The sequence below is a fragment of the Gavialis gangeticus genome, unplaced genomic scaffold, assembly GCF_001723915.1.
Source record: "Gavialis gangeticus isolate Ggan-Ray unplaced genomic scaffold, GavGan_comp1, whole genome shotgun sequence".
NCBI lineage: Eukaryota > Metazoa > Chordata > Crocodylia > Gavialidae > Gavialis > Gavialis gangeticus.
The window spans coordinates 250,245,631-250,265,428 of NW_017729032.1; the positions used below are offsets into that span (position 1 = coordinate 250,245,631).

A 19,798-nucleotide genomic window follows, 5' to 3' on the forward strand; every position below is an offset into this window, starting at 1 on the left:
CATGGCTTCCAGCCTCCCGCATAGCCATGCCTCGCTGGTGTCACTGTCATCATCCACGTTCCTCTACAGGCTTCAGCCCTCTTCACCTTAGTCCTATTCTGACTGGTTACTTTTGTTGTAGGCCTCTAGCCTGGGCCCACTTACTCTGACCTAGCTTCTCTTCTCTTCCCTTCCCTTCCCAGGGTTCAGGCTATGGCCCTCTTGGTCACAGCCTGCTCCTGTTTCTCCCTCTCTTGGGGATCAAGCTTTGACCATTTTGGCCTCAGCCCACCTGTTGGCCTCTGGCCCCTTCCTGATGTCAGGTTCCAACTTCACTGGCCATGCCTTTAGCCCTCTCAGATTTGGCCCAGGCTCTTGCATTACTGCCCTTTGCAGAGCTCCAAAACCTGAATACCTCTCAGGCACTCCTCCATGGCCTCCTAGTCACCCCCACAACCACAATCTGTTCCTCCGGTATAAACCTGAAACAAACTGCCAGCAACGTGCTTCAAATAAAACTCTCAAAGCCCTTCTGGGGTACCTCCAGGCCTGCAGCTTTCACTCCCTCACAGCTTAGGCTGCAGGAGCTCCTCCCTCTGCAGGGAGTCCAGGGCTCCACTAGTCCCTCCGCCTTAGGGATCCAGGCTTATATTACCTGAGCTCCTCCTTTTCTGTTAGGTGTTCCCTTACCCAGGTACAGGTGTGCTCCCTAGGCCTACTAAGCAGCTTGCTGCTGATCTCCTGGCACAGCTGGAATTATTTCCCTTCTGACTACCTGGAGCTCTGTCTTATTGCCCTACTACTCTGAAGCCAGCTACCAGGTAGTTATTTGCAGCCCTTTAGCTCCCTAGCTGCCTCTTCTGAAGCTAGCCCAGGTTCAGCTGCCTACTCTTGCCTGTACATCTTATCAGTTATAGTCTTCATCTTATAGTAACAGGATAGAGCCTCTGGCTTCCTATTACAGTCCTGAAAAAAGCCATGGAGCTGAGAGTCACTTTTCACAAAAGAAATATAACAGAATGGAGGGAAAATGGAGAGACTGTAAATAATATGGAAACATATACTCACAATATAAAATGGAATTTGTCATTATGTAAGCAAACAGCATTCTCTTTCAGTCTCTGACTCTCCATCTTTTCACCTCAATGTTTCTCTTATTACAGTTAAACACAACATTTTTCTTGATCATCTGGCATAGTGCTAGGCTAGAATATCAAGTATATAACCAATCATGCTGGCATATCAAGCATGTAACCAATGATGCTTTTTTTTCCATTACCATGATGTTCAGGACTCTCTCAATACTCTTTAACTCTGGCCCTTTTTTTCTATGCAGATTATATAAAAGTGCATCCTTTCTTCACAATATCCTTGCCCTATTTTAATTCATTTCTACCTTAACATACTTGTCTTCAATGCAATAGGTCCACATATGATATGGCCCCGTTATCCCAAACTCAAGTAGCTGGGTCTCCCTGCTCACCAAGTTGAACTGATTTCATTTTATATGGAAATGACTATTTCACAATATTCCAAAGAGGTCTTATTTGGATTTTGCAAACCAGCACTGGATCTGTGTCTTTAATTATTTGTCATTATAACCACAAGAGGACTAAGGTGCCTGCCTGGTATGCTAGATGTCTACATCTAAAATTTAGATCTTCAAAACCCATGTTCACCTGCCACAGTAAAATCACCTAGGCACCTAATTCTTCCGCTAAGTCCTGACAATGCTAAGCAACTACATGATTTGCTCACAAAGAAGTATTACTGGGATTCAGAAACCAGGTATTCTTCCATCTGGCATTCCATTTGGATGGACAAGAGGTACGAGAATGCCTTCAAAGCCCAGTGGCATAGGACATTTACCTAGGGGAAAACCCGAGTTCCAGTACCTGCTCAAATGAATGTGTGTGCTGTGCAAAGTAGAACTGGGAGGCTGTCAGAGCCCACCCCAGAATACCATATACCCAGGTGGCTAAAACATTCTCCTGGTATGTGAGAGATGTGAACACAAGTCCCATCAGACCTTTCCCATTATAGGAAAGGTTTGAACATGTGTTCCCTGCATACAAGGTGATTGTTTTAGGTTCTTGAGTTGCAAGGGAAACCACCACTTTCTCTTCACTGTATTTTAGAAGAAAGGGCTAGCCTAGAAAATCCTTACCACCCCTCCAGTGATCACAGAATGACTGTCAAGATGGTAGTGACCTCTACTCACTTGTTTCCACATGGGCCAAGAATGTGCCATGAAAATGGCATGAAAACGTGGTCCAGAGAACACCCCAGGGCACACAGTGAAAAATGACTACATTTTTGCCAGTGAACTGTGCAGAGCAGGAGTGACTGGACAGTACTTGTCTCTTAGTAGCAATCTCAGGACTAAGCAGTGCAGTCCCCAGCTCCTTTTGTGGTTGTAGCCCTTGGGTGCTTTGCATAGTTAATGGTGAAAGTTGAATTTTTGGAACAGTCTAAGTGGTAACTTGAATGCAGCACAAAAACAATTTGAAAGAATAAAATCCTTACCAGAGTATTAAACAGAGAAAATGCAGACACTACACAGACAACTAGAGACCTTAGAAAAATTTGCAAAGTCTAGTAATAATTAAAGTAATAAAATTCATTAAACAAAGTAATAATATTTTATATTTAAATAACATAATTCATATGCTAATCTTTAATTGCTCCCATTGCTGATTCCATGCTCTAAAATAGAATGGATATTGTTACTTTGGGATCAACAAATTAACACCAGTGAATAATAAACCACAGATGAAAATCCAGGGGAACTATTTTATTAACTGACAAGAAAATTTATATTATTGCATTGCTTCTAGATCTAAGCAAATTGATCCAAGTAAGAAGAAAAATGCCTCTCTCCAGACAGAATTTCTGCCCTTAGGTTTTTATACATTCGTTTTGTTTCATGACAAATTTAGATTAATCAAAGATTACAAAAATGCCTCTCTCAAATTTAAAAAAGGCAAAATAATTTTCATAATCAAAACTAGATAAAAAAGAGTTGCCTTTTGAAAGAAGTGGATATGCTAGAGGGTTCAATTACACCTGTGTCTGACTGAATGCATTTTTCTTTCTTTTTTTCCCCATAATTTTTGTGCCCTTTGGATAGCTGAGCTTTTATTCCAATATGCTGGATGATGTTTGTTTCATAGATATAATTTTTATTTAAGCCTGAGGAAATAATGGAGTAAGTAATATTTTTCCCTGTCAACTTTATGTGACTCCTCAGTGTTTGGAAGGACTTTGTACAGTGTTATTTTCCATATGTGAAATGTATATTAGTGCTCAGACTTCAACCCTGTTATCTGTGTGAGGCAATTACATAATTCTCAAGTCTCAAACTAAATTAAAAACCTCAGGTCTTTAAAATGGAGAATGTTTCAATTATTTTTAGGAACCTGAGGACTAAACAAACTGGATGTTCAAATTTTGATTATGGAAAACATCTTCTCTTTATTTCCTTTCAGAGGAATGAGTCACAACATTTGCGTGCTGAGATGTCACCTTTGTTAAGTGAAAGTAAATAGGACACAGAAGAATGGAATTTCAAATGCTGATATTGATTAGACTTACGGGTACATGCCATAGTTGGTGGGTCTTTCTCCGCTCTGAAGTAACCTTTTTCACACTGACAGACAGAAGTTGCTTCTACATAGGTTAAACTGTGTGGAGGGCACTTGGAACACTTTATATTCCCAGCGAAAGCTTTATAGAATCCTGGCCTGCAAGCTGTAAAACAGGAAAACAATTTTTCATTATTATCAGGAGACTCCCATCATAAATACCGTAAGTTCAACATGTTTCCAGTGTCCCCTCTTTTTCTTCCTAATCTAGTTACAGACCATATTGCAATCAGAGTAAGAATCCACTACCTGGCTTTGTATTCAGGTATCTGGCCTAAGTGGAAAATCTCTGTTCTCAGCATTCAGGCAGGACAACCATGAAAAGAGACAAATTGCTCTCTTAGCAATTTACAGCCAGATTGTAGTCAGCACTACTGCTAGGGAACTAATGTGTAGAAGACTATAGCAATATCACAGACTGAAGATGTATTTTGCTTTCTGTTCATTTGATAATAGAGAAAAACTTGGTTAGTTTATTATCTAAGGCAGTGGTACCTAACCTTTTAGCCCCATGGGCTGGATGGGCAATGCCAGGTCCATCTGCAGGCCAGATGCAGCTTGTGGGCTTGATCTGGTGTTCAGGGCAGGTGGGGCTAGCCTTGATGCAACCATGCAGGGCTTGCAAATGTGGCAGTGGGAGGAGGGGAGGGCAGTGGAGTACTATAGCTTCTGTTCTCCTGCCACCAAATTTCCCAACCTGTAGGGAGCCCTGTGGGCCAGAGGCCATGGCTCCATGGGCTAAGTGTGGCCTGTAGGCTGCAAGTTGGGCACCCCTAGTCTAAGGTGTTCAATCTTTGTTATTAAAGTAACTGAGTGCTTCACAGTAATGAATTTCCTACAACATCCCTGTAAATAAGGGTATGCTACAATTTCATTTTATAGATGGATGAAAATACATCAGATCTACGCAAAATACTTGCAGTCACAAGGGAAGCCTCTAGTGAAACAGTAGCAATTAACTTAGGCTACACTTTTCCCAGGTTTCTACCAGTGCCATGGTGCAAGAGGCAAAAAAAGGCCAAGCCTTGGCTGGTGTGATGGTCCTAGTATTATATAAGCAAGCACAGTTTAGAGGAGCCCCAAGTCTACTTTAATTTCTGCCGGGATGCAAACTAGATCTCCAGCTTCCTTAGAGGCTGAAGAAATACAAGGGTGTTTTAAATATACTTTAGGGTTCAAAGAATGTCAGGCAGAGCTCCTGAGCATCTGGGACAGAATACTACTATACAGTATCTACTGATTTACTGCTGTCTGGTGGCATACAAACCAGTCATTTTAAAAAAGCTAATGCTTCTGCCCAATAAATTCTCAAGCTTTTCCCCTACAATATTATTTTGAAAATAGCTTCAGACTCCACACAGCATTGTGATAGAGATTTATTTCTTTCTCCTGACAACTACCAAATTTGCTCACGCAAATCTGCATACCTGTTTTTGACTAGTTTATTGCAGTTATAGAATTACATATTCCTTTTCAGAAAACAGAACTGAAACAAATCAAAGTTTAGCTAAAACATCTAAGGGCTGTGCACTGTTTCAGAATCCTTCCGACATCTCCAGCTGTAACATAAAAGTCCTTGCTATAAATATTACTTTAAAGATTGATGTGGCTTTTTCAGATTTTGACACATTCAGGCCTATCTGTTTTCTGCTGCAACAATAACTAAGCAGTATTTCTGTTCTCTTGTCATAAGACAAAGTAAAAATATGATAATGAAGTATTCTATAAATACGTAAAGACCACTACTGAGTATGCTCTTTGTATCTGTTTTGGTACCTCATATTAAGTGCATTTTTTTAAGATGATCAGTAGAGATCAACATATACTAGAAACAAATTCTGTCCCATGTGTTTACCAAGAGTGCTTGATACAAGGCTAATCTCTTTAGTAGCTGGGGTTGAAGCAAATGAGCGAACAAAAAAAATCAGGGATTGGCAAAGACGCCAGTTCATTACATATCAGAATTCAGATACCATTTGTTGAAATGCAATTTCAAGAGTTTAGTTTGGGTCTAATAACTTCAACAGCCTTCCCAGAATGCATCTCCTATTTGCATTCTAGAAGAAATCCATTCTATTAGTGCTGAAAAGCAAAGCAGAACAACAAATAAAACAACAAACAAACCCTAAACAGATTCAGTAGAAGAAAAATAAATTCTGGGACTCTTAACATTTAGAAAGCATAATTTAGGATCTAATATTGTTATATCTGAAGCCAATAGTTGCTACTGACTTTAATAGAAGGAGTTTGGTCTCTACAACAAATGCCTTGTCTACATAGTACATTTTTCTCAGCAGCAGCTGCCTCAAGCATGCTCCCCTGCACTCAGTATGCAGCCTCCCAGGCTGGAAGTACCACAGCCACATTTGCACAGCACCGTAAGAGGGCTAGTCAGTAGGGGTGTGCAAAACAGGCTGTATTTGATTTTGATTTGGCCTGAATCGGGGAATTGTTGATTCAGATCACTGTCCCAATTCAATTCAGCCAAATCTGAATCTGAAGACTCAATGCTGATTGGGAGAATCAGCGATTTGGCCATAGACACAGCTTTAAATGTTTTTTCTGCATACCTCGAGGTACCAGGTGCAGCTTGTGAATGCTGTGATAGTGGGGCAAATGGAGCATCTCACTGGAATGGCGGGGTGGGTTCTTGCATGCTTGGTGGCAAACCCAGAAGTGGACTGGAAGTACTTCCTGGCCACTTCCAGGTCCAGCACTGAGCGTGTGGGGGACTGCCCCACCCCCTGTGCCTCCCTGGTTCAGTGATGATCTGCAGGGGGACCCCAGGTTCCCCCCCCCCCCAGACCCAGGAGGCACCAGTTGCCAAGCTGGGGGGTAGGTGGGAGTCCCTCATGTGCTCCCCAGTGGACCCAGAAGTGGACTGGAAGTGCTTCTGGTCCACTTCTGGGTCCACTGCCAAGCATTCTGGGGACCTCCCCCTGCACTCCCGTGGGATGCTCCATCCACCCCAGAATCTCAGTATTCACGAGCCATCTGGTACCCTGAGGCATGCAGAAAAAACATTTAAAGCCGTATCTATGTCCAAACCATCAAATTTTCCGAATCTCTCCAAATCAATTCGGAGGGTTCTGATTTGATTCAGAGAGAATAAAGGGTCTTCTGATTTGATTTGGATTTGGAGATTCAGCCACTGAATCTGGCTGAATCTCTGCCAAATTGAATCGGGTGTAGGCAGCGGAGTCCCCCAGGGATCGGTCCTTGGGCCAGCGCTGTTCAACATCTTCATTCGCGACCTGGATGAGGGTGTGGAGAGCACCCTGTTCAAGTTCGCTGATGACACCAAGCTGTGGGGTAAAGTGAATACACCGGCAGGCAGGGACCGCATCCAGGCAGACCTGGATAGATTAGAGAAGTGGGCAGATGTGAACAGGATGCGGTTCAACAAGGACAAGTGCAGGGTGCTGTACCTGGGGAGAGGGAACCAGCATTATGTTTAGAGGTTGGGGGCTGACCCTCTCAGCAGCACAGAGGCAGAGCAGGATCTCAGAGTCATGATTGACTCCAGGATGAATATGAGTCGCCAATACGATGAAGCAATAGGCAGAGCCAACCGCACCCTGTAATGCATCAACAGGGGCATCACTAACAGGTCCAGAGAGGTCTTGCTCCCCCTCTATGCAGCGCTGGTCAGGCCGCAGCTGGAGTACTGTGTCCAGTTCTGGGCGCCGCACTTCAAGAAGGATGTGGAGAACCTGGAGAGGGTCCAGAGGAGGGCCACTCATATGGTTGAGGGCCTCCATGGCCAGCCCTATGAGGAGAGGCTGAGGGACCTGAATCTCTTCAGTCTCTGCAAGAGGAGACTGAGGGGGGATCTTGTGGCTGCCTACAACCTTATCAGAGGCCAGCAGCAGGGACTCGGGGAAAGTCTGTTCACCAGGGCCCCCCTTGGAGTCACCAGGAACAATGGCCACAAGCTGAGGGAGGATAGGTTTAGGTTAGATATTAGGAAGAACTACTTCACTGTAAGGGTGGCCAGAGCCTGGAATAGGCTTCCCAGAGAGGTGGTGCTCTCACCTTCCCTGGGAATCTTCAAGAGGAGACTGGACAGGCACCTGGCTGGGGTCTTATGACCCCTGCCACCTCCAGGGTTCCTTCCTGCCCCTGGCAGGAGGTCGGACTAGACGATCTGTCTAGGTCCTTTCCGACTCATTGATTCTATGATTCTATGAACCAAAACTTCTCACAGCCCTACTAGTCAGCACTGCTAGGAGACTGTGCCGATGAGTCTCCCTCTGAGTAGTCTGTCCACAGCATTGTGCAGACATGGTTAGCTTGTTTCCAATTTAGGAGGCCATTTGCACAGAGCAGCACAGTATGGTTGAAGGTGCCATTACTGAACATGGTAAGTTTACAGTGCAGACATAGCCAAATGAACAAAATAATTGTTTGTTAATGAAATGTAGTGGTAAACGACATTCAATTTCTGAATGTTTATAGCTACCTATTATTTTAAAGGTAGGACTAGCCACAAGAAACATACTATTTTAAAATGTCTCACACAAATAAATTGGTGGAAATTATTTAATCTGTACAAGATTTCAGTGAAGAGTTCTGCACCTTGAGGATGGGCCATGAAGACAAATCTTAGTCTGAGGAAGGATGACTCAGCAACTAGCTTGATATCTCAGAATGCAAGAGAGTACAAATATGAAGAAAAATATAAATTCTTCCTTTGTCACATATTCTCTTTTTGACTAGGCTTAATCTGATTTTTTTTAGACCTCAGGGCAGTTCCTGCCTGATGGTGACTGATTGGATTGGCCCTGGGGCTCAAACCTCAGGGCTGTCCCAATTAGCAAATTATCAGTTGGCAGGGACCTCCCAGGACTTGAGCCCTCAGGTGGTCACTGCCAGCTGATAGCTGATTGGGACTGCTCTGGGGCTTGAGCTCTTGGGTAGTCCCTACCAGCTGATGGCAGAAAGGGATGGGTCAGGGGACTGAGCCCCTGAACCATCCTGATCTCCTATCATCAGCTCACACAGACTGCCCTGGGACTGGAATCCCAGGGGGGTCCCTGCCAACTAATGGGAGATTATGGCAGCATCACAGCTCAAACTCTGGGACTTTCCTGATCAGCTGACTGTCACCTAGAAGGGACTTCCCCAGGGTTGATACCCTTGGAGAAATCCCTGCCAGGCAACAACAGATTGGGACTGCCCTGGACTCAAACTTGAGGGCAGTCCCAACCTGTGATGATCAATCTCAGGTTTGGCCTGTATTGGCAAGTAGAAAAGGCACAACTGGAATCTAATCCCTGATCCCAAAATTGTGCTATCTGCCTTGCATGGCAGGAAGTGTCATTGCTGGAATTGGGGATCAGATCCCATGGCACCTTTAAATGAATGTGTACCAGGGGCCATAGACATTTTTTTTCCTCCATCAAATCCAACCTAAATCTTTTGTGCTTCAAACTGACATGATTAGTTCTTGGCCTAATGCCAACTGTTCAAGGTGAGCAATAGAGTACTATACTCCTTATAATGGTTTTCCAGTATGTAAAATGTTGCTTTCATGTCTCTTATCCCCACCTTCTTCCTTCTGGATTAAACAAACACAGTTCCTTCAAGCTTTCCACATTGATCATATTTCCTAATCTTATCACAGTTGTTGTCCTCCCCTGGACTCTCTCCAAGTTTCCAACATCTTAGCATTCTGCCCAAAACTGGATAGAGTACTCCAGAATTATGCTTACAGACACCACATATAGTGGAACAATTACCTCATATTTTGCCTGTATTGTACTTAGTGAGACTAATAATGCATGATTATTAATAATGACATTTGTATTTTCTTTAACGTCATCTCACTGATGAAGGCATGGACAAATAAATAATTATACTACTTTTATCTGGAGTGCAGAAACTTACTGATTGTGAGAGCATATTACGTAACCTGTCAGCTCCTACCTTGAAGTAGGTAAAGCTAAACCATAAGGTTTTCCCATGACTGAGTCAGATGGTAAATCATTATAATTTAACTTCCACATGCAGCAGGATAGATCAAACAGATGATAGTTACAGTAGACTCAGTTGAACAAGTGCTCCCCACATCTGCCCCATCTTGTCAATCAGTACTTTTTTGTATCTGTTCACACGGTGCCCTCTTTTCAATTTTTTGTTGTCCAATATAACCCTCCCCGCACTCTGATTTTATAATACTGTTGCCAGTTATTCCCCATGATGCATTTATGCATTTGATTTTCTTTCTCCGGTGGAGTACTTTGCACGTTATTTAATTTCAAATTGTTGATTTTGAAACATTTCTCTAATTTAGCAAAATCATTTTGAATTCCAATCCTGTGCTTACTATGTCTTTCAGTTGGAATCATACATGGATTTTATATATATGGTTTCTATTCCATTCAAGTTGTTAATGGAAACACTGAACAAGGCTGCAGGACAAACCTATATATCAGACACCACTTGAAATATCTCCCCATTTGGCAAGTAATGCATTTGTAATTGCTGTTGAACGTGGTTTTCCAATCAGTTGGGCACCTACTTTATGGCAATTTCTTCAATAAAATGTTTACCTAGTTTTCTTATCAGACTGTTTTATGGGACAATTAAAAAAGTTATACTTAAGTCAAGATATATCACATCCATTGCTCCTCCCTGTTTCACTAGGCCATTTCCCTGTCACTGCAGGAAATGAGATTGGTTTGATGCAATTTAATTTGTTCTTGGTCAATCCATTCTGTTATTTTTTTTTATCACCTTGTTGTCCTCTATATATTCAAAATGGGTGGCTTGATAATGTGCACTAATATTGTTTCAGGTATTAAGATTAGGCCGACTGGTCTTTAATTCCTTAGATTCTCCTTTCCCCCCTTTCTTTAGTGTCCGTATATGAAATGGGAACAAGGACTCTTCTCCCTTGTAGGGGTGCAGAAAGGATAAATGCTTCACAGGATGTTGGAAGGATAAATCATAAATCACTCTGCTTCTAAGATAAATAAGGCCATGTAAATTACCTCACATAGAGAGAGGGGATTTATTGGGAAATCTCTATTTAATATAGAGATCATATGCACTCAGTTAACTCCAGACTGTTAAATGTCAGACTATTTTTAGACTAGTTGCCTTTTCTCTTAGCTGGCAAACATCAAAGTGTGGGACATTAATGGAGTTTAATTTGTTTAAAAGTAACCAGTAAGCATACTATTCTAAGTTAGTGGTTAGAGCTAGGCAAACAAATGACTTCTAGTTAAAAAGAAGCGAGTTGAAGGGAAAAATATTTTTAGTTAAACATTTCAAGCATTTAACTTTTTTAGAAAATAAACTTGCAAAAGTTGCATTTTGTCTTTTGGAATTTATATTTAAGTTTGTATACAATTAGAATGGACACACATGTGCAATGTTTGCATCACCGATTATATATTTTTTGCCAAAAAATTTTACCCACCCTTTTTGTGATTGTTAAAATTAATTGCTAGCATAACACTGAAGAGCTCATATTCTAAAGCCTGGGGCCTGAAAGTGCATGTCAGGTCAGTCCTGCTCCTGAACAAAGTCTTCAGAGATGATCAATGTGAGTGCAGTGAATGTTTTTCTTAGTTGCAGGCTTGGTTTCTTCAGCAAGGTAAGTTGACAAAAAGCAATGGGTATACTGTTTGGAGTCCTCTCCTCTAACAAGTTAGACTGGGTGTCTCTGCATGCTGGTTCTTCATTTGGATTTCTTTATCCTTTCCCCCATCTCTAAAACAGCTAAAAAATGTAATAACATACTGAAACATTTCAATGACTAAGGATCATTTCAGATCATGCTGAAGCCAAGCCAAGTAAATTTACCTGATAAATCAGGCACATTTCACGCACCCTGAGGCAGAATATATAGCAGAAAACCTTTTCTATAGGTAATGTTACTGAAATGTTGATAATCCCCAAGGCCAAACACAAAATGAAACAATGATGGTCACTGAATACTTTCAAATAAAAATCAGTACTTTATAGATATAATAGGGTAAGACATACTAAGAATGATCACAAATGTAGAATAACTGAACTCTGTAGAAGTCTGATTGCCAAATTCAAGATGAAAAGAAAGACACTTTTTCTTTATAGAAACAAAGTCATACATATTCAGAATCAGGAATAAAGCATCTCAATTGCTGCACCTCCCTAGGCTTAGATTCTGCTAGCAGACATCAGATTTTAGTGACACCATTTTACCTCCAGATGGAACAGTTGCTACAACCCTAGACTTTGCCACAGAAAATTTATGAGCATTCGAATTACTACCGAGGCTTTTAAAAACTCATTTAACAACCATGTCAGATAGGCATGATTGAAGTGATATGTAGGCAATCTTTGATATTAAAGGAGTACAGTTCAGCATTATCAGGAACAGAAAGCTGGAATATTTTGCTCAAGTTTATTTTGGAGAGAGACAGGGATCAATATAGGTGAAAGGCTTTGAAGATTTAAGAGGAAATTGATCAGACAGCAAGGATGCAAAATTAACATGATCCTCCCATTCAATATGGAAATGTGCATTTCTTGCCTGACAAAAACAGAATGAAGTAAACTTCTAAAGTTGTACAGTCAGTCAGTGAACTTTGCAGGTGGTGACAGGAAAAAAAGGGACCCATTTCTTTATGTTCCACCTTGATCCCTAAGGTCATCCTACCTGTGTACCAAGTTCACTTGGTGAAAACAGGAACATCTACATGAGATGTTTACTGTACAATAGACTAATTAGCATAGCATCCTCTACGTGTGTGCCCTCATTAGGCTACAGTACTCTAGTTTACTCCACAGCAGGATAGTTCTTGTAAATACAAGTACTATCTTGCTGCTGAGTAAAACACTTTGCATCAGTGTAGATGCTGCTCCAGCTGGTTGGGGCATGAGGGTGCTTCAGTGTGGGGGCTGCCTACCAGCTAGCTCCACAGTGAAATACCCTGTGCCCTAGCCAGCCCCCCTGAAGCACGTTGAGCCAGGTGGGAGCAGCCCCGGGCTGGCAGACATTTCCTGGGCCCCTTGCCAGCCGTGTCTACATATAATAAGCTCCAAAAGAATACGTTCCATGTGTAGATGTACCCAACATGTAGTAAGTTGTTCCCAGTAATTTTTTTCCACCTCTGGTCTGGAAATCTCTCCCCTTCGTGGCTTGTCAGAGTTTGAGCATTAAAAAAAATTCAGAAGTGCTGCAAAACCTTATTAGGAAGCAAAGTTAAGTTGGGGTATTGTTTGGCAGTGTTTGTCATACATCTTTAATATATTATCTGCTTAAGTTACCTTTTATTATAGGCCTCCATGACCTTTTTCTAGGAAGGATGGTGTGACACACACAGACATTAGATGCAGCCTGGTGAGCCTTTGAGACACACTCAAGGGGTACTCTGATACCTTTATGGGTGCCCTTGTGCTCCAAATCTCTCATTGACATCAGCTGCTTTACCACTGAGAATAGAATGTGATACTCCAAAAGTCAACTGCCTAACCTAAGGCACTTCAGGTTTACATATCTCACCCAGGTCTTGCCAGCTCTTAGGAGAAGGGATTTTGCCAGTTAGAAGAATCTGGTCTGGTCATGCACTCAAAAGATGGACCCCACTTTCTTGGGAGAGGCCTGCTGGTGTAGTCACATACTTTGACAATAAGTTAACATTAACAATAAGCAAATGAAAATGATAACAAAAGATTCCATTACAAAAACAAGAATAAGCATAAACATTCAATAACCATATGCTGAGATACAGGCAGAGATATAAGACTAAACAAACAAAATAAAATTTCAGAACAATACCCTGTTCTTACCCTGCATCCTAAATCCAAGAAAGCAGTTCCTACGCAGTTCTACAGGTTAGAAAACAGCTTCTGTTTCTGACTTCAATGCCATAAGCTCCCTGCAATTTTTCTTCTCAGCCAGCTGTATTCTGATGGCTGGCTGAAGAACTTTAAGCTCAGGAAAACTGAAGACAAAACCTTGCTTTCAAGGCAAAACTTAAAGTATGGTTTCTTATCTGGCCACTTCCATACATGACCCATTTGATTCTTGGAGAACCCAAACTTATTGTCAGTAATTGCTCAGTTTAAGGATGATCTCCATCCTGGTTCACTGATGGGTCTTGAGGTGCCTTGAGTCCAATCCTTGAGCCATAGACCCATTCATAGACGTTGCAGGTCTTTCCACAGGGGACAGTAGATTGTAGGTTAGGATTTCTCTCTTTGTCTTTCTTCCACTCTCTCTTCTCTGCTCCCAGGGAAAAATACTTTACCTTGAAGTGGCCTGCTGCTTGGTTGAAGCTGTGGAGTCATTTGGCATCAAAGAGCAGCCAGCTCCTCCCAGCTTCTGAGGGTGGAGGAGTGGACACTGGAGATGAACATGATGCTCTTCAGCTTCCAGAACAGTCAGACTCCTGGGACAGATGGCTTGCCCAAGGAGTTCTATGTTCCTTTCTGGGACCAGGTGGGCCCAGACCTGCTGGAGATCTTTAGAGAGCACCTGAGGGACGGCCATCTGGGAGCAGGAATGGAGGAAGACCTCATAACCCTTCTTTACAAGAAGGGGGAGAGGCAGGACTTGAGAAATTGGTGCCAGATTATACTGCTGAACTTTGACTACAAACTAAAGGCCAAAGTCTTGTCTGAGTATTTTAAGTCTGTTATAGGTGCAGTGATCTATGAACACCATGTATGCGTGGTACCGGTGACTGCAGTCAGCTGGGTGGCATACTGGCCAGATGGTCGCACCCAGAGAGTGGTGGTGGATGGGTCGTTTTTGACCTGGAGGGATGTGGGCAGTGGAGTCCCCCAGGGCTTGGTCCTGGGGCCTGTACTGTTCAACATCTTTATCAGTGATCTGGATGTTGTTATGGAAAGGACGCTGTCCAAAAATTCACTGATGACACCAAGATATGGGGCAAGGTGGGCATGATGGAGGGAAGGGACAGAATCCAGCTAGATCTAGACAGGTTACATAGGTGGGTGAAAGAGGATAGGATGGAATTCAATGCAGACAAGTACAGGGTACTGAATCTAGGGAGAAGGAACACAGCAACACACCTATAGGCTGGGGAACACCCTTCTTGTCAACACAGTAGCAGAAAGGGGTCTTGGAGTCATTGTTGACTCAGGATAAACATGAGACGTCAATGCACGGAGGCGGTCAGTAAGGCTAATAGCACCTTGAGTTCATCTACAGGTGCATCACAAGCAAGTCCAGGGAGTGATCCTTCCCCTCTATATGGTGTTGGTCAGGCCACAGTTGGAGTACTGCATCCAGTTCTGGGTGCCGCACTTCAAGAGGGATGTGGCTAGCATTGAGAGGGTCCAGAGAAGCCCCACCCGCATGGTCAAGGGGCAGCAGGGCCTGTCCTATGAAAAGAGGCTAAAGGGCCTGAACCTATTCAGCCTCCACAAGAGAAGGCTCAGAGGGAATCTGGTGGCTGTTTACAAACTCACCACCAGGGACCAGCAGAAATTGGGTGAAGCTCTTTTCCCTTGGGCACCACCGGGGGCTACTAGGAATAACGGCCACAAATTGTTAGAGAGAAGGTTTGGGCTGGACATCAGGAGATACTACTTTACGGTTAGGGCTGCCAGGTTCTGGAATGGGCTCCCAAGTCAGGTGGTGCTCTCTCCTACCTTGGGGGTCTTCAAGAGGAGGCTGAATAGATATTTGGCTGGGGTGTTATGACCCTAGCAATTGTTCCTGCCCGGGGTAGGGGGTTGGACCTGATGATCTCTTTAGGTCCCTTCTGACCCTAAGCACTATGAAGCTATGAAACCACTACCACAGTGGCTCAGGCAGGGTCCCAGGATCAGTGGTGTGAAGATTCCCAGGAGAACAGGGAAGAGAAAAAAGTGCTTGCGAACATAGATAACCTGAACATCATATGTAGGGACAAAGGGTCGGTGGAAAGAATGCTACAACACACCCAGGTATATGGAGCAACAGCAGGGGCCAAGCTCACCTTGAGCAAAAGCACCTGCCTAGTCCTGGGTAAGTTTGGGGAACTGTTGACCCTGGGGGTTTCTGTCCCCTGTGAGGGGGTAAAAATCCTCAGGGTGCAGTTTGGCTCAGAGCTGACAGGGCAGAGGGCATGGGAAAAGATGGGGGCCAAGGCCAGACAGAAACTGGGGCTATGGCAATCATACTGCCTGTCAATGAGGGAGTGAGTTGTGCTGATGAAGGCTGTGCTACACTTTGGCACACTGCCCTAGCCCTCCTCCACTCAAATCATTTGCAAAATCCAAAAAGCTATGTGTTTTTTCTTTTGGAACTTCACATGGGAGAAAGTGGTGAGGACCAAATTGTACAAAGTGAAGCAATCCAGAGTCAGAGGAATGCCAGATCCTCTTCCTCTGGGCCAAGTACATGAGCCAGGTTTGCAAACTGGCAACAGCAGTGGAATCCAAAACAGCACACTTCATCAAGTATTTTGCAGGGCAGCTGCTGTGACAGTGGCAGGTGTACACAATGACCAATGGGAGCCTATGGGTCATGGTGTCCCCGTGGTTGTATGAAGTCCTGAAAACTTTCTGGGATGAATACAAGCTGAATGATGCTACCTTAGCGACCCTGGTGAGACACCACAAGATACGGGAGGTGGTAGGGAAACCATATTGCCCATGGACTTTGTACCTGGTGATAGCTGCCAGGCCATGGGAGTTAGTTTTCCACGAGGACCAGCAGAAGGAGCACAGAAGCCTAAACTGGCGGGGAGCCCACCAGGCACTTCCTGTATGTGCATGGAAAAACAGTGCCGGGCAGAGAGGTCCATCAAACTGCCTGAGACCAACCTGCCACTGGCAGGCAAAAAAAAATCACCCGCCTCTTCTGGGACTGCTCATATGCCAGAGAGGTGTGGAAGAAAGTCCGTGCACTCCTCCTGATAGTGACAGGTTTCAGAACCCTAACCAGAGAAGCGGTCCTCTATGGGCATGTGACCAAAAAACAAGGAGCCTCGACAGCTTCAACCAATTCATCCACTTCAACCAGTTCATCTCCTGCTTCAGGTATGCCCCATGGAAAGCCAGGAACCTGCTCATAAGCAGACATTTGTACCCCACAGACTGTATTAAAATGGGGCTCAGTGAAATGTACTGGTACTACATAAAGATTGAAGAGGATGATGTGAAAGAAATGGTAGACCTCATACAGTGGAGAGGGGTCTGGCATAGGCTTTTCAGAGGAAGAACCTTCTGAAGAGAATAATTTATGAAAGCAGTGGAATGGTGATGGGTGGGTAGGTGCAAACTGTGTAATGGGACTAAAATAGTTTAACTGTCAAAGTATTTGGTTTGCTATGTGAACCACAGTGGTGACTTGACAGGCTGTTAGGAGATACAGTTATATATATTTTTTTATAGATATAGAAATACATATTTTTTCAAATAAATCACCAAACATGCCAAAAAAACCTATTCTTGTAGGTTCCTATCATCATGTTTGCCCAATATTGGTCATGTGTTTATAGAAAGCCCCAATGCCAAAATGGGAGCATTCATGGAAGAGGGGGAACCCTCCCAGACTTAGGAGATGGAACAGGGGGATTGGAAGTAGGTAGCCCTGAGAAAGAGGACCCTGGCGGCACCATGCACCCCTCCCACCCCATAAAGAAAAAGGAACCAAAACCCAGAGAGAACCCAGAAGTTAAGAGTGAAGGTTGACCCTAAGCAAAGAGCCAAAGAAGGCAAAGAGTGAGAAAAGGAAGGTAGCAATCACCTCCCCCTCCCCCTCCCCTGCAGCCTGCAAAATGAAGATGCAAATTGCCTCTGTAAACGTAAGAATCCTGGTGAAAAAGGAAAAGCAAGACTCAGTTCAACAAACCCTGGAAGAGCTGGAGGCAGACATTATCTGCCTCCAAGAACATGGCTTACCCATCCAAACAAACTTTCCTTTGAGAAATGCTAGCTGCATGGCAAGGCCATGTGGAGTGGATCAGATGATAATAGGGCTGCTGATGTCACAAGCTTCATAATGGAGATAGAGTGCGCCCCTTGCAGCACAGAGAAATAGTTGCAGGCAGGCTATTGCAAGCCACCTTTGAAACAAAGTGGGGTGCCTTCAACTTGCTGAATGTTTATACACCAGCAAACAAGGAAGCGAGGTGCATCTTCTGGGCCATGACGCTGAGTAACCAGCTAGTGATTTCAACTGCATCATCAATGAGGGAGACAGAGTGAGCAGAGCCTGAAAGACTGGCCTGGCCATATCCTCTAGGCTGCTGAAGCAGCTCGTCAGCAACCACAACCCAGTGGATGCAGGCAAAAGAGCTCAAGGCCCCAATAGACACTTGACCCAGGTGGACCCCATGGGGAACATCAACAGATTTTCTTTGTCTTCCTCACCAAGGGATGGAAAGCTGGGAAAGCCCAATCCACACCCATCTGTTTTTCAGACCACTGCTTCCTAACAGTACAGGCCGAGAGGGATAGAGGGATGAGGAAGTTGAATGTGAGCCTCCTGGAGAATGAGAAGACCCTGCAAAACTACAGGCAGTACTACATGGGGTGCAGGACCCATAGAGCTGAACATCAAAGAGAGGACCAGGGCCCTCTTCCAGGAGGCTGGCAGGGGGGTAAGCCCAGTTCCAGAGGAGGCAGCATGAGTGCCTAAACCACAAATTACAAGACCTGCACAAACAGGCAGTGGGATGGGATGTGTAGGAGGATATATAGGAGGTGAAGGCCCAGATTAGAGCCTGGTATGGGGAACAGGTCAGGAAAAAGATCTTCCAGGCCCAAGCCCCCTGGGTGGAGGTGGGGCAGGAGTAGTTTATTTCAGCAGGTTGAAGAAAACCAAGAGGGAGTCCATGGACAGCTTCAGAAATGGAGCTGGGGTGTAGTACCAGTCAAAGTAGAGGGTGCTGGAGATGGTGGTCATTTTCTATTGGGATCTCTACAGCACATGCCTGGAAGGCCCATGAGCTATGCAGCAATGGTTGCATAAGTTGACCTGGGCCCTTGGGAAGGATAAGCAGCAGAGGTTAGAGGAGGAGACTGAACGAGAGGCAGAGGCTAGAGGCGGAGAATGCTGGAAGAGACTCTCCACAGCTTCAAGAACTATAAGACTCCTGGGGTGGATGATCTGTCCAAGGAGTTCCTCATGGCCTTCTGAGAACATGTGGGCTCTGACCTGCTGGAGACCTTTAGGGAGTAACTGCAGAATGGTAGCATGGGGACTGGGATGGACCGGGGCCTCGTGACCCTTCTTTACAAGAAGGGTTTGAGGGAGGGCCTGAAGAACTAGAGGTCCATGACCCTCCTAAATTGACTATAAGCTGCTAGTCAAAGCCTTGGCTGAGCATTTCAAATCCATCCTAGAGTTGATCATCGCTGAGCACCAGTTGCGAGTGGTGCTGTGGCACCAAATCAATGGAGTCCTGCTGCAGCTGAAAAACATGCTACATTTCCAATGGGAGAGAAAGCAGAATGTCACTGTGCTAAACCTCAACCTAGAGAAAAACTGCAGGGCAGAGAGGTTCTAGACTGAGTATCCCACCAGTTCCTATTTGAAATGCTAAGATAGGCTTCTCCCCTGATGTTCATCACCTGGATGAAGATGCTGTACACAGACATAAGCAACAAGGCACTGGTCAATAGAGAGTCAGGGGTCTGGCAGGGCTGCTCACTCTCCTCTTCATTTGCATGATGGAGCCCCTAGCCCAGTGGATCAGGCAGGACTCCGGGATCATTGGGGAAGAGACCAGGGTTCTGGCCTACATGGACCATCTCAATAACCTGTGCAGGGACAAGTGGTCAGCTGAAAGAGTGCTGAAACATACACAGGTGTATGAAGTGGCAGTCAGAGCCAAGCTCAATGTGAGCAAAGAGATGTTGGTGGGTTTACATACCACCCAACAGGAGACTGTGGACCATGGAGCAACTGTGGTTCTACAAGGTCCTGGACTATTTCTGGAGCAAATACAATTTGTCTAAAGATGTCTCTGTGGCCATGGCCAACCACCAGAAGATGCAGGAGGTGGTCAGAACCAGAGACAGACTGTAAACCATGAACCTGCTCCCCAGCAATGGCTTCCAGGATGTGTGGGAGTGAATCTTCTACAAGGGCCTATAGAAAGATGCCAGTTCAAGTCCCTTTGAAGACTAAGGAAAGGAGCATAGGGCTTGGGGGAGTTCTGGGTAGCAAAGTGGGTAATTGTTGTGTTTGTGCTGTCCATTCCACCTGGAACACTCTCACT

The 19,798-nt window shown here is 44.3% G+C and overlaps 1 protein-coding gene across 1 annotated transcript in view; it reads right to left on the reverse strand.

The window, feature by feature from the left end:
• Positions 1 to 19,798, reverse strand: part of EPHA6 (EPH receptor A6) — a 1,262,645-nt gene that overhangs the window by 647,432 nt on the left and 595,415 nt on the right. The window contains exon 4 of the mRNA XM_019525724.1: positions 3,574 to 3,729. Coding sequence (XP_019381269.1) covers positions 3,574 to 3,729 — 156 coding nt within the window. The remainder of the gene's footprint in view (positions 1 to 3,573; positions 3,730 to 19,798) is intronic.